This window comes from Nerophis lumbriciformis, linkage group LG17 (assembly GCF_033978685.3).
Source record: "Nerophis lumbriciformis linkage group LG17, RoL_Nlum_v2.1, whole genome shotgun sequence".
NCBI lineage: Eukaryota > Metazoa > Chordata > Actinopteri > Syngnathiformes > Syngnathidae > Nerophis > Nerophis lumbriciformis.
In genome coordinates, this window is record NC_084564.2 from 11,478,074 (window position 1) to 11,492,500 (window position 14,427).

A 14,427-nucleotide genomic window follows, 5' to 3' on the forward strand; every position below is an offset into this window, starting at 1 on the left:
CGGCAACTATTTTTATAATCGATTAGTTGTTGCAGCCCTAAACAGTCCATGTTTTTTATTTATTTAAACGTACAAATTAAGTTAAACTGTTAATACTAACATGCTAACGTGGCATACTTGTAAAGACGGCGTAGTTTAACGGCTAGACAGCTTTCAACTTGGAACAGAAGGAGTTAAACTGAATCCATGACCGGACCAATATGGTGGTCGGGGGTGACGAGTACGTTGTCACTTTTAAACCAATCAGGAGCGTCCATGTTGCGGAAGTCGTGTTTTGGGGGCGGAACACAAAAAAAAAATCCAAGATGGCAGCTCCGCGCAATGGTATCTTAGAGAAAGTAAGAATACGATTTTTTAAATTGCTTTTAAACTTTTACAACCGACAATAAAGTGACCTTAACGCTGAAATGTGGATACTTTGAAAGCTTAAAAGTCGGCGAGGAGCGTTCTAGTCAGGCTGCTCGGACGCGGCCGGCTGAGCTAGCATGCTAAAGATGAATGATGGCAACGTCAAATCAATAGGCGCGTTTGATCAAGCGTGTTTTTGTAACTCGACTGCTTCCTGCGTAATAACGTGGCGTTGATGTGTTTCAGTGGCGCATCGACGAGAAGCCGGTGAAGCTCGACAAATGGGACGGAGCAGCGGTTAAAAACTCTTTGGATGACGCCGCCAAGAAGGTCGGTGGTCAAACACTTAACGTGACGTATACTGTGACGTCATTGCGCTGCTGAACCGCCCCCCACACAGGTGCTGCTGGACAAGTATGGCTATGTGGAGAACTTCGAGCTGGTGGACGGTCGTCTGGTCATCTGCACCGTGTCCTGTGTGTTTGCCATGGTGGCTCTGGTGTGGGACTACCTGCACCCCTTTCCCGAGTCCAGACCAGTTCTGGCCTGCTGTGTGGTTTCATATCCTTTGTCACAGGTGCATGTGTTGTTTGTCTGGTGTGCCGTGGGAGATTATGTAGTTTCACCTATTTGGGTTAAAAATAGAGATGTCTGATAATGGCTTTTTTGCCGATATCCGATATTGTCCAACTCTTAATTACCGATTCCGATATCAACCGATACGATATATACAGTCGTGGAATTAACACATTATTACATACTTGCCAACCCTCCCGAATTTTCCGGGTGACTCCCGAAATTCAGCGCCTCACCCGAAAACCTCCCGGGAAAAATATTCTCCCGAAAATCTCCCGATTTTCAGCCGGAGCTGGAGGCCACGCCCCCTCTTGGACCTGAGTGAGGACAGCCTTTTTTCAGACGGGAGGACAACAGGGTGACAAGAACTAAATCATCCAGACTAGAGATAAATTGTATTATTATGTTTATCTTACCTAAAAATAAATATATTTATTAATAAAAAAAAAAAAAAAACGAAATGAATTTTTACAATATTTTGCTAAAAACATCAAAATTAATTGTATTTTTATTTGTATTTTTTCTGACTCCTTATTACATCCAGCCATAGAATTATACCGGTACATTAAAATAAACACATTTGAAATAATTAATTTTAAATTACCATAATAATTCATTTAATATGACCATATTTAATTATTAAAATAATTGCTTGTTTATCAACAACTTTACCATTTTATTCATTACAATTTGAAGCTCTCAGAAGCCAAGTTATCTTATTTTCATGTTATATTTATGCAAGTTTGAAGTATCAATTATCTAAACACAGATTTGTTTGCATATTTTCAGGATGTATATATATATATATATATATATATATATATATATATATATATATATGTATGTATGTATATATATATATATATATATATGTATGTATATATATATAAATATATGTATGTATATATATATATGTATGTATATATATATAAATATATATAAATATATATATATGTATATATATATATATATATATATATATATATATATATATATATATATATATATATATATGTATATATATATATGTACAGGGGCGCCGAAAAGGGGGGGTAAAGGAGACGGATTCTAGGGGCCCATGATGGAGGGGGGCCCAGAGAGGCCCCTAATGAAGATGGAATTATAATACAGAAAAATAATGACACTGAGTTGGGGGCCCTGTAAAGATTCTTTTCATGGGGCCCAAAATCCCTAGCGGCGCCCCTGTATATATATGAAATACTTGGTGAATTCTAGCTGTCAATATACTCCTCCCCTCTTAACCACGCCCCCAACCACGCCCCCACTCCCCACCCCCCCACCTCCCGAAATCGGAGGTCTCAAGGTTGGCAAGTATGCATTATTATGCCTAATTTTGTTGTGATGCCCCGCTGGATGCATCAAACAATGTAACAAGGTTTTCCAAAATAAATCAACTCAAGTTATGGAAAAAAATGCCAACATGGCACTGCCATATTTATTATTGAAGTCACAAAGTGCATTATTTTTTTTTAACATGCCTCAAAACAGCAGCTTGGAATTTGGGACATGCTATCCCTAAGAGAGCATGAGGAGGTTGAGGTGTAAGGGGTAGCGGGGGTGTATATTGTAGCGTCCCGGAAGAGTTGGTGCTGCAAGGGGTTCTGGGTATTTGTTCTGTTGTGTTACGGTGCGGATGTTCTCCCGAAATGTGTTTGTCATTCTTGTTTGGTGTGGGTTCACAGTGTGGCACATATTTGTAACAGTGTTAAAGTTGTTTATACGGCCACCCTCAGTGTGACCTGTATGGCTGTTGACCAAGTATGCATTGCATTCACTTGTGTGTATGTGAAAAGCCGTAGATATTATGTGATTGGGCCAGCACGCAAAGGCAGTGTCTTTAAGGTTTATTGGCGCTCTGTACTTCTCCCTACGTCCGTGTACCACTCCGTAAAGTGGCGTTTTAAAACGTCATAAATTTTACTTTTTGAAACCCATCCATCCATCTATTTTCTACCGCTTGTCCCTTTTGGGGTCGTGGGGGGCGCTGGAGCCTATCTCAGCTGCATTCATCACAGGGCCAACACAGATAGATAGATAAACACACTGACAACATTCACACTCGCATTAGTGGTATGTGAAATATAAAAACATGTATAACAAAATCATTTGGATTATTTGCTTTGTCAGCTAAAACACAAAGCTAAAGTGTGGATGTTTTGTTCAGATAGTTTAGCATACATTGGATTACTTTTATGGAGGGTCCAATGTGACAAAATTAAATAAATATATCTTGGAATTGTTATGTGTGTCATTATTTATGATTGGAATTGAATACCGTATTTTCCGCACTATAAAGCGCACCGGATTATAAGGCGCACCTTAAATGGCCTATTTTGATACCGATAATTTCCGATATTACATTTTAAAGCATTAATCTCATACACATCTCTAGTTAAAAAATATTTTTTGCAAAGCAGTAATTATAATCCGCAAATAATGTGCCGTTGTTGAGTGTCGGTGCTGTCTAAAGCTTGGTCAGAGTAACTGTGTTGTTCTCTGCCATATCAGTAGGTGGCAGCAGGTAGCTAATTGCTTTGTAGATGTCGGGAACAGGTCGTTTGAGACAATGATGGTTTGTCGTGATCACAATATGCAGGAGGCAACGTGCAGGTAAAAAGGTATCTAATGCTTAAACCAAAAATAAACAAAAGGTGAGTGCCCATAAGAAAAGGCATTGAAGCTTAGGCATGGCTATGCAGAACAAAACTAAAACTGAACTGGCTACAAAGTAATCAAAAACAGAATGCTGGACGACAGCAAAAACTTACAGCGTGTGGAGCAGAGACGGCGTCCACAAAGTACATCCGTAAGCGACATGACAATCAACAATGTCCACACCAAAAAAAGATAGCAACAACTTAAATGTTCTTGATTGCTAAAACAAAGTAGATGCGGGGAATAGCGCTCAAAGGAAGCATGAAACTGCAACAGGAAAATACAAACAAAACAGGAAAAGCCACCAAAATAGGAGCGCAAGACAAGAACTAAAACACTACGCACGGGAAAACACCAAAAAACTCCAAATAAGTCACAGCGTGATGTGACAGGTGGTGACAGTACACCTACTTTGAGACAAGAGCTATAGTGATGCATGATTGATTATGTTTTAAATTCATATCCAACAATTGCGACAACGACTTTTTATTGTCTACTGAGTTTCATTTTTTAATGATTTCTGCTGGCGGTGTGCCTCCGGATTTTTTCAAAGAAAAAAATGCGCCTTGGCTCAAAAAAGGTTGAAAAACAATGGTCTAAAGTCCAAATCGAGTTACCAAAGATGGGATGTTTGGCTCTTTGAGGGGAGTCGTTCCTTCCAAAGAGCCATTCAAAGGCCAGGCTCGTTATTATATTTATAATTTTTTTTTTTTTTGTCAAGGAAACCATCACTATAAGATAACATGTGGTCAAGAAGGATTTAAATGTACACAAATATTACTCTACTGGTAGGAATCATTCTAAAATATTAACTATAATTTAATATTGTTGTTTTTTGTTTTTGTAAACATTCCATAAGGCGGTGCCATATTTCTAGGCTTTAACAGTGACATCACTAGTTTGAGTTTTTTTCCTCACCTCTGTAGCTCAAGAAGATTTTAACAATACACAAATAATAATAATAAGAAAAATACAATGCATTAATGCACAGGTGTCAAACACGTCATTTTATGTGGCCCGCGAAATTATGCGTCAATACTCAATAAATAAGTTATTTCCATTTAGACAGGAAAAAAATACATGTACTGCATGTAATTGCATACCTTTTATGCTTCATTAGTATCCAATAATGCAGCTGAGATATGCTCCAGCACCCCCCGCGATCCCGGAAGGGACAAGCAGTAGAAAATGGATGGATGAATGGATATTCCAAACATTTTATATTTTCGTAATAAAAAAAAAAAAAAAAAAAAATATCTACTTGACTTATGATTTCAAAGCAAATTATCCATCAAATTGTACACTGTAAAAAGGACAATAGGTTTTACGCTGAAAGCATATAACTGTAAATTGACAATAACTCTACCACAGTTTTTACTGTAAAATTCTGCTGACTAAACTGCCTTTTTTTTACTGTAGAATCTGCGGTTTAATGATGTGTTACTGTAAATGTTAAAACGGTTCTGCAGTTTAAAAAAAACAAACTGGCAGCACGGTTGCCGGAAATAAAAAACAATGGTACTTTTTTTATATTTACAGTAATGTGTTGTAAAAACCACCGTAAAATTGTACCGTAAAATTCGGGCACCAAAGCTGCCAGTATTTTACTGTAAAAAAAACGTGGGTACTGTTTACTGGTATATATTGTGGAATACATCTGTATATTTTACAGTAAAAAAACTGGCAAATCATTTCCCAGATTTTTTTACAGTGTACATCAAAAATATATAATTAAATGCCTAAACAAATTTGTATATTATTCACTGTTACCTGTGATGTGGCCCTCGGTGAAAGCGAGTTTGACACCCCTGCATTAATGGATCCAAAAAGTGTAAATAAAACAAAAATCAGAAAATATGAGTACAAAATTGTACTACCTTACTTGGTGTGTGCATGCTTGGACTACTACGTATCAGAACAATGAACCAGAAAAGTGAATCAAATGAAAATACATACAATACAAATATGTGTAAGTAAGTACTGGAAGAATATATTTGTATTAAAAAAAAAAAAACAGTATATATGGAAAAAAAAGGCCAATTGTTGCTAAGTTTGTTTTAACTCTGACTCATTTTCTATTATCCTGGGCAATTTGCATGTACATAAAAAAATGCTCCCAAACAAACGGTTCACAACTGGGACTCAATTCTCATCGTTTACTTAAAGATCCGCTACAAAGACGTGAATTGTTTGTGAACGTCACACCTCTATGAGATACATATTACTTTACTATAGCCTCTTGCCATAGCGATATATTTCAAAACATTATTAGGCATATACATGGTTATAAAAACATTTCAAAGCGGGTTTCAAAGGCTCCTAATTTAGCTGATGACGTATGCAGTAACATATTGCGTTATTTCCAGTCATATTATTTTCACCAAATATTATTAATCTACTTGCTAGTTTACTGTTAATATCTGCTTACTTCCAGTTTTAACATGTTCTTTTTACACTTCTGTTAAAATGTAATAATCACTTATTATCCAGTTTTTTTTTAGATACTTATCAATTAGTTTTGGGTGATACTACACATTTGAGAATCGATCCATTAAATATTAAGCCGCTACAGGCCAGAATTGGTCACACCAATGTTCATACTTACCTTTTTGATCACAAGTAATTCAACATAAAAAAAGGATGGCGGTGTAACAATATTTAAATGATTACTTCATATTTGTATTACAAAGTCAGAAATTTAAAATAATTATACAAAAGCAAAAAGTACTATTTGCTCTTATTTTCGGCGTTTGTAAACAATAACAAAAACAAAAAAAAAATATTTTGTCGTATTAAAAATATCGATCCAATCATTGTGCTATTGACCGTATGCCATACTTGCCAACCTTGAGACCTTCAATTTCGGGAGGTGGGGGGCGGGGAGGGGGCGTGGTTGGGGAGGGGCGTGTTTGGGGGCGTGGTTAAGAGGGGAGGAGTATATTTTCACCAAGTCAAGTATTTCATATATATATATATATATATATATATATATATATATATATATATATATATAAATAAAATAAATACTTGAATTTCAGTGTTCATTTATTTACACATATACACACACATAACACTCATCTACTCATTGTTGAGTTAAGGGTTGAATTGTCCATCATTGTTCTATTTGTCACTATTTTTCTAACCATGCAGCACGCCCTCTCTGATGATGCATTGATGTGTGGCACGCACAAAAGTGCTTTCATCAAATGCACTAGATGGCAGTATTGTCCTGTTTAAGAGTGTCACAACATTGCTGTTTACGGCAGACGAACTGCTTTACAGTAGACAAAAACGTGACTGCTGTTGTTGTGTGTTGTAACCGCGCTGGGAGGACGTTAATGAAACTGCCTAACAATAAACCCACATAAGAAACCAAGAACTCGCCCTCGATCATTCTACAGTTATAACGTCATTGGGCAGGTACACTGTTTATATTGTGTGCCTGAATTTCGGGAGATTTTCGGGAGAAAATTTGTCCTGGGAGGTTTTCGGGAGAGGCGCTGAATTTCGGGAGTCTCCCGGAAAATCCGGGAGGGTTGGCAAGTATGCCGTATGCGTAAAAAAATGGAATCACATCCGAATCACGATTGTTATTATGAATGAATTCATAATTTTTATAAATCAGTTAAAAAAAGTAAAAATATAGTGTGTGTGTGTGTGTGTGTGTGTGTGTGTGTGTGTGTGTGTGTGTGTGTGTGTGTGTGTGTGTGTGTGTGTGTGAGTGTGTGTATATATATATATATATATATATATATATATATATATATATAGTGAATATAATCAATTATTAAAGTAAGTTATTTCAAATTTTCTTGTAATCAGACAACATTTTCGGTATATTAGATGGAATTTTTAGGTAAAAATTCCATCTAATATACCGAAAATATTGCCCGATTACAAAAAAATGTTGTGAAAAGTACATGAATAAGAAGACATAATGAACCTTTTTAGCAAACAAACATTTTTAGGCCATCTGCATGCAACCAGAAGGAGCTTTTTATAATCTTTGACTTGTTTTGAAAAAGCTTTATTATAATTATTACACCTTACAGACTTACATTGCGAAAGTCTGTTTGAATCGATTCTGAGCGTATTCTGTCCATTTGTATCCAGATGCTCACTCATGTTTACGTTCAAGAGCTCTCGCTTAGCGCTGAGATCTTTTGATGGTGTGTGTAGAATGTTTAGCTATTCCTTGTCCTCCAGTGATACTGTTACTTGTCAGGAACAAAGTCTTTTTCCCGACATGGAGGCGAGGACTAGTCATGTAAAAGTTGCTCTGTGGAGGGACATTAGCCGCTAGCGAGGACGCTACGTTGCCTTGGGGACGCTTTGATTAGCTTGTCGCTGTCAAACTTACAGGACACAGCTAGAATGTCCCCATGGAGTATCAGGATAGTATTAAAGGCTCTATCATGACCCTAAATGATATCATGTATGGTGGTACATATGTTGCAGTCCTTGACAGCCCCCCATCACCTACTTCATCATGATGGGTGTGCTGACGCTGTACACGTCCTACAAGGAAAAGAGCATCTTCCTGGTGGCGCTGGAGAAGGACCCGGCCGGGATGGACCCTGACCACAGCTGGCAGCTGGCGTCCTCCCTCAAGCGGTAAGAAGGCAAACATTCCCCAGGCGTCACGTGACCGACCGGGCGCTAAAGGTCGGACGTACTCTCTCCCACCCCTCCCTCGCAGGTTCGACGACCAGTACACGCTCCTCGTGTCTTTCTGCGACGGCTGGTCCAAGACGTGGAGGGAAAGCGAGTTCACCAAGTCGGTGTCGGCGTTCTTCGACGAGAACGGGACCCTGGCCATGGACCAGTTTGAAAAATGCGTCTCCAGACTTCACGACTCGCTGGCCAGCGACAAGAAAATGAAATGAAAGAATTGTTGTGATGGACGTGTTCATCTTTTTGTATTCCCGAGCAGAATGGTCCTTGTCAGCCACCACATGGTTACCTGTGATGGCGTCAGGGAAATAAAGGTTACATACAGTCCGCCACTCTTTTCAACTTCAACCACAAGATGGCGCCACAACACAAAGGTTGACTTTTTTTGTTGTTTTTGCCAAAGAAATAACATTTTATTGATTCATTGCGAATTAATTTCTCTGTTCATTCCTGCACTTCATCTTCAACCCGAGTGTGAAGTTAGAGAAGATACCAGCGCTGTCCTCCAGAGACTTCTGGTTCAGCTGAGACCCCTGGGGGCCCCTTCTCTGGACCCTCTGCAGCTTGCTGTTTCAGTTTCCCTTAACGTGTACCCGCAGGGTCCTTAAAAGTCTTACATTATTTGAATTTAAGACCTTACATTGTCTAAAATTCTCCTCAAATCTCAAAAGGTCTCAAATAAGATTTCTAAAGGTCTTCAACATTTTTTTTTTACATTACTTTTGTTTTAAAGATGCATAAACTTCAGTATTGCTTTTAAATGTTTAGATTTTTGAGGACACTATGACCTAATTACAAAACGAAAGTAAAGTAGGCTGCCTGTGGTGCCCGTTCAGAATCTATGGCGCACCACCTCATGTGCAGCTTCAGTATCAATAAACTTCGTCCAAGTCTAAATATTAGGGTTGCACAAAAAATAGTTTCACATCCGAATCGTGATTCTTCACCCGATTCATAGTTCTCAAAAATCTATTTTTACATTTTTTAATACATCTTTAAAAAGACGCTTTGAGGACTTCTCCATGCAACCAGAAGGAGCTTTTCTAACCTACAAATAATACATGGCAAGAATCGGTTTGAAACAAGAATCGTGTTGAATCGAATCATCACCCATTTGACGGGAATGTTAAGATTGACACTCCTACTAAATATGCATGGAAGAGAACTGAAAAATGTTGACATCAAACTGATATCGACCCAATTCTGATATCACTTAATGTGGTGGATCGACCCCACAAACGACAACGTAATCTCTAGACCAGTGGGTCTTCAAAACTCTTCCCACCAAGTAACACCATAATGACCGACATTAAAATACAGTTGCATAGTAGGCCTAAGTATTCATTACAAACAAGGCGGTGTTATTTAACAAGTATATGTCATATTTTTGGCCACTAACATGACATTGATTCTTAGAAAATGATATATATTTGGTTTTAAATACATTTTTAAACATTCTTAGAAAACATCTATATTTTTAATTTTCTTTTTAATGTTTTCAAAAAATTGATTCTTAGAAAACAATTTTTTTAGTGCCTTTTCAAACATTGATTCTTAGAAATCTATCAATTAAAAAAATAAGAATCAATGTTTTAAAATACGTTTTTAGACTGTTTCCATACAACATGGAGCTTTTCTTTTTATAAAAATGTCGCAATTTTTATTTATCCTGATTCTAAATCAAATATATATATTAGCTTAAAAAAAATAAAATTATGAATCGATTTATATTTTATATTTAAAAAAAATCAATTTGTGGAAGTCGCTTCCTACTCGTTCCACTTTTACACGTCGCAGGGGCCAGGCGTGCCGTTTCAACAAAGTTTTAATGTTTATGTATTCAATCAACAATCTTTTCAGATGTTTTCTCTCCAGTCTCTCCCACCTCCTCTCCTCCACTTGCCGCTCACTGTTAAAGACAACAGATGATTAGATTACCACGTACCACCTGTGATATCTAATCACCTGCCAGCTGTGTCTCGCTGTCAGCACATGCCCCACCCCTATCCGATGGGGCTCCGCCCTCAACACCATCGACAGGTGGTGACCTTTGCTCCTGCAGGCGCGCTGCGCTGATCACACTCTCCCTCCACACAATTATATCTATCTATGTATCTATCTATCTATCTATCTATCTATCTATCTATCTATCTATCTATCTATCTATCTATCTATATATCCATCTATATATAAATTAAAAAATCAATTGAAAAAATACATATATTTTAACATTTATTTTTGAAAATTATGAAATATAAATGGATTCACAATTTTCAAAAATCAATTATATATACATTTAAAAAAATTCAAAAATCAATTGAAAAAAATAAATACATATTTTAAAATTTATTTGTGAAAATTATGACATAAATGGATTCATGATATTCAAAAATCTATTAAAATTAGGGATGTCCGATAATGGCTTTTTGCCGATATCCGATATTCCGATATTGACCAAACCCTTAATTACCGATACCGATATCAACCTATATTGCTATCAACCGATACCAATATATACAGTCGTGGAATTAACACATTATTATGCCTAATTTGGACAACCAGGTATGGCGAAGATAAGGTCCTTTAAAAAAAAAAAATAAGATAAATAAATTCAAAACATTTTCTTGAATAAAAAAGAAAGTAAAACAATATAAAAACAGTTACATAGAAACTAGTAATTAATGAAAATGAGTAAAATTAACTGTTAAAGGTTAGTACTATTAGTGGACCAGCAGCACGCACAATCATGTGTGCTTACGGACTGTATCCCTTGCAGACTGTATTGATATATATTGATATATAGTGTAGCGACCAGAATATTAATAACAGAAAGAAACAACCCTTTTGTGTGAATGAGTGTAAATGGGGGAGGGAGTTTTTTTTGGGTTGGTGTACTAATTGTAAGTGTATCTTGTGTTTTTTATGTTGATTTAATTTTTTTTTTTAAATTTTTTTAAACAATGCCGAAAATAAAAAAAAACGAAACCGATAATTTCCGATATTACATTTTAAAGCATTTATCGGCCGATAATATCGGCAGGCCGATATTACATTTTAAAGCATTTATCGGCCGATAATATTGGCAGGCCGATATTATCGGACATCTCTAATTATAAGGTACACTTTATTTGTAATTATTACATTTGTCTAAATAATTTGATGACATAACTGTTTAATTGCATATATGGCGGAAGGATCTGTGTGGTAAGATGGTTTTGGACACAATGTATTGTGGGTAATGGCAGTCAGGTATGGGGGAATCGAGCCACACAGTTTTTTGACCTTACTCTTACTGTATTGATATATATTGATATATAGTGTAGCGACCAGAATATTTATAACAGAAAGAAACAACCCTTTTGTGTGAATGAGTGTAAATGGGGTAGGGAGTTTTTTTGGGTTGGTGTACTAATTGTAAGTGTATCTTGTGTTTTTTTATGTTGATTTAATAAAAACATAACAAATAATAATAACAAAACCGATACCGATAATTTTTGATATTACATTCTAAAGCATTTATCGGCCGATATTATCGGACATCTCTAATTAAAATAATAAAATTCATTTTTTTAAATTATAGAATATATATATATATATATATATATATATATATATATATAATGTGTTTATTTTTTTATATTTTTCATTCATATATTTAAAAGTATTTTTTTTTAAATTTAGAATCGGGATGAATAAGATTCGGGATTTGAATGGGAATAGTCTTTTTTGTGCACCCTGAGTATTCCCCCATCAAAACACAATTTTGCATAAAATGTATACATTTATTCATATGGTAATTTATGAATGGTACAACAAATTATACCGTTGCAATGTGACAAAAAGGTTAATCAATATAATGTCATCAATATAAATCACTAGCATATGATATTTAGGTGAATATATACATGTTGAAGAGAGAGTGGGCGGGAAGTGACAGGCAGGGTTGGGTCAGCTCCCACTGGGCGCGGTTTAGTGTCCAAGAGGGGCGGGGCCAAGAGATGATTGGACGGAGGCGTGGCCTCCAGCCTGAAGCGTCCTGACCGCTCACTTAGCGGCGGCGGCGAAGGGTCTGTCAGAGATGGCGTGCTTGATGGCCGTCTGGTCCGCCCACAACCCCGCCGTCACCAACGCCATCATCATGGTGAGTCCACTCTGCGCTATCAGGACTACAACACTTTACTAAACATGCCAGAAGGAGCAACCGTTTACTAAGTAACACTTTTGCTCATTTCATTCGTTTTAACTTAAAAATCATGGCTTTTGATACCTGGCGCCATCTTAGTAGTACACTAACTTTTACCATGTTTTATGCGAACATTTGAGCTAGTTGTATTTATTTAAACCTAAAAATCATGGCTTTTGATACTTGGTACCATCTTAGAAGTACAATAACTTGTCCTATGACATCATGCTAAAATTAGTATGCTAATGTGTTATGCTAGCATTTTAGCTCATTTTAAATACTTGAACATAAAAAGCATGACTTTTGATACTTGGTGACATTTTAGTAGTAAACTATTTTTTTCTATGTTATGCTAATGATTTATGCTAGCATTTTAGCTAATTTTATCTGTTTTAACTAGGGATGTCGATAAATGCTTTAGAATGTAATATCGGAAATGATTGGTATCGTTTTTTTTATTATCAGTATCGTTTTTTTTGTTTTTGTTTTTTTAATTTTTATTTTTTTTTAAAACACAAGATACACTTACAATTAGTACACTAACCCAAAAAACCTCCCTCCCCCATTTTGCACTCATTCACACAAAAGGGTTGTTTCTTTCTGTTATTAATATTGTGGTTCCTACATTATATATCAATATATATCAATACAGTCTGCAAGGGATACAGTCCGTAAGCACACATGATTGTGCGTGCTGCTGGTCCACTAATAGTACTAACCTTTAACACTTAATTTTACTCATTTTCCTTAATTACTAGTTTCTATGTAACTGTTTTTATATTGTTTTACTTTCTTTTTTATTCAAGAAAATGTTTTTAATTTATTTCTCTTATTTTATTTTATTTATTTAAAAAAAAAAAGGACCTTTTCTTCACCATACCTGGTTGTCCAAATTAGGCATAATAATGTGTTAATTCCACGACTGTATATATTGGTATCGGTTGGTATCGGTAATTAAGGGTTTGGTCAATATTGTAGTATCAGATATCGGCAAAAAGCCATTATCGGACATCCCTACTTTTGATACTTGGTTGCATCTTAGAAATACGCTAAGTTTTCCTATGTCATCATGCTAATGTTTTATGCTAGCATTTTAGCTATTTTTACTCCCTAAACCTAAAAAAACATGGCTTTTGATGCTTGGTACCATCTTAGAAGTACACTGAGTTTTCCTATGTCAGCATACTAAGGTTTTATGCTAGCATTTTATTTAATTTTGTTTTCTTAAACTTAAAAACCATGGCTTTTGATACTAGGTTCTACCTTAGAAGTACGCTAAGTTTTCCTATGTCATCATGCTAATGTTTTATGCTGGCATTTTAGATAGATAGGTCTTTATTGTCATTGCACAAGTACAACGAAACTTTGTTTTCAGCACAAACCCATTCAAGATTAGACAAAACAAACAGTGTACAGGGTTACAGAACAGGAACGCCGATGAGTCGCCACAAGGCGCCCCGTAAAGGATGGGTAAAAGGTAAAACGCTGGGGAAGGATGAGTAAAAAAAATACAATGTAGACTGGGCTCCTAAGGGGGCCCAGTCTGGAGTGGGAAAAAAACCTCCAAAGCAAAGCACATATACACATTACAACGTAAATCTCGAGATATCTAGCAACAGAGGGAAGGGAGTGCGAGGTCATGATGGTAGGCCGCAGCTCTCAGGCGCTGACCATCCATTCATCACGCCTATGGGATTTGCGTCGAGGGCGTTGGGTTGGGTGGTGGGGTGTGTATGTGTGGCGTATATTTTTGTGGTTGCATGAGTGTGTGTAAGCCCGTAGTGTGTCTCTGTTCCGCGGCCTTGATGTAGTACAGCTGATAGTCAGTCCAAAGTCAACAACAACAGGTGTGTGTCCATGAGAGAAAAGAAGGGAGTTTGTTGTGTCTTCACTGCACTGTCCTGTTAGAATGTTTTGTATGCAAGTGAAAATAATATTTGCTTTTCACTTTAAATTGTCTATAACTGGTC

The 14,427-nt window shown here is 36.5% G+C and overlaps 2 protein-coding genes across 2 annotated transcripts in view; both read left to right on the forward strand.

Annotated features, from left to right (window-relative positions):
* Positions 1–246: 246 nt before the first annotated feature.
* Positions 247–8,601, forward strand: spcs2 (signal peptidase complex subunit 2). Its single transcript, XM_061972029.1, has 5 exons — positions 247–338; positions 595–678; positions 749–908; positions 8,079–8,214; positions 8,300–8,601. The coding sequence occupies exons 1-5, from the start codon at positions 306–308 to the stop codon at positions 8,484–8,486; spliced, it is 600 nt and encodes a 199-aa protein (XP_061828013.1). The 5' UTR covers positions 247–305; the 3' UTR covers positions 8,487–8,601.
* Positions 8,602–12,220: 3,619 nt separating this feature from the next.
* Positions 12,221–14,427, forward strand: part of abcg1 (ATP-binding cassette, sub-family G (WHITE), member 1) — a 38,113-nt gene continuing 35,906 nt past the window's right edge. Inside the window, exon 1 of the mRNA XM_061972479.1 lies at positions 12,221–12,415. Coding sequence (XP_061828463.1) covers positions 12,353–12,415 — 63 coding nt within the window. The 5' untranslated portion in view covers positions 12,221–12,352. The remainder of the gene's footprint in view (positions 12,416–14,427) is intronic.

What these genes read in the sequence shown, in the direction of transcription:
- spcs2 (XM_061972029.1), top strand. Translation starts at nt 306, where the DNA reads ATGGCAGCTCCGCGCAATGGTATCTTAGAGAAA. An exon ending in TCTGGCCTGCTGTGTGGTTT is followed by an intron (nt 909 to 8,078) that starts CATATCCTTTGT and finishes AGCCCCCCATCA; the next exon opens with CCTACTTCATCATGATGGGT. An exon ending in CTGGCGTCCTCCCTCAAGCG is followed by an intron (nt 8,215 to 8,299) that starts GTAAGAAGGCAA and finishes CCTCCCTCGCAG; the next exon opens with GTTCGACGACCAGTACACGC.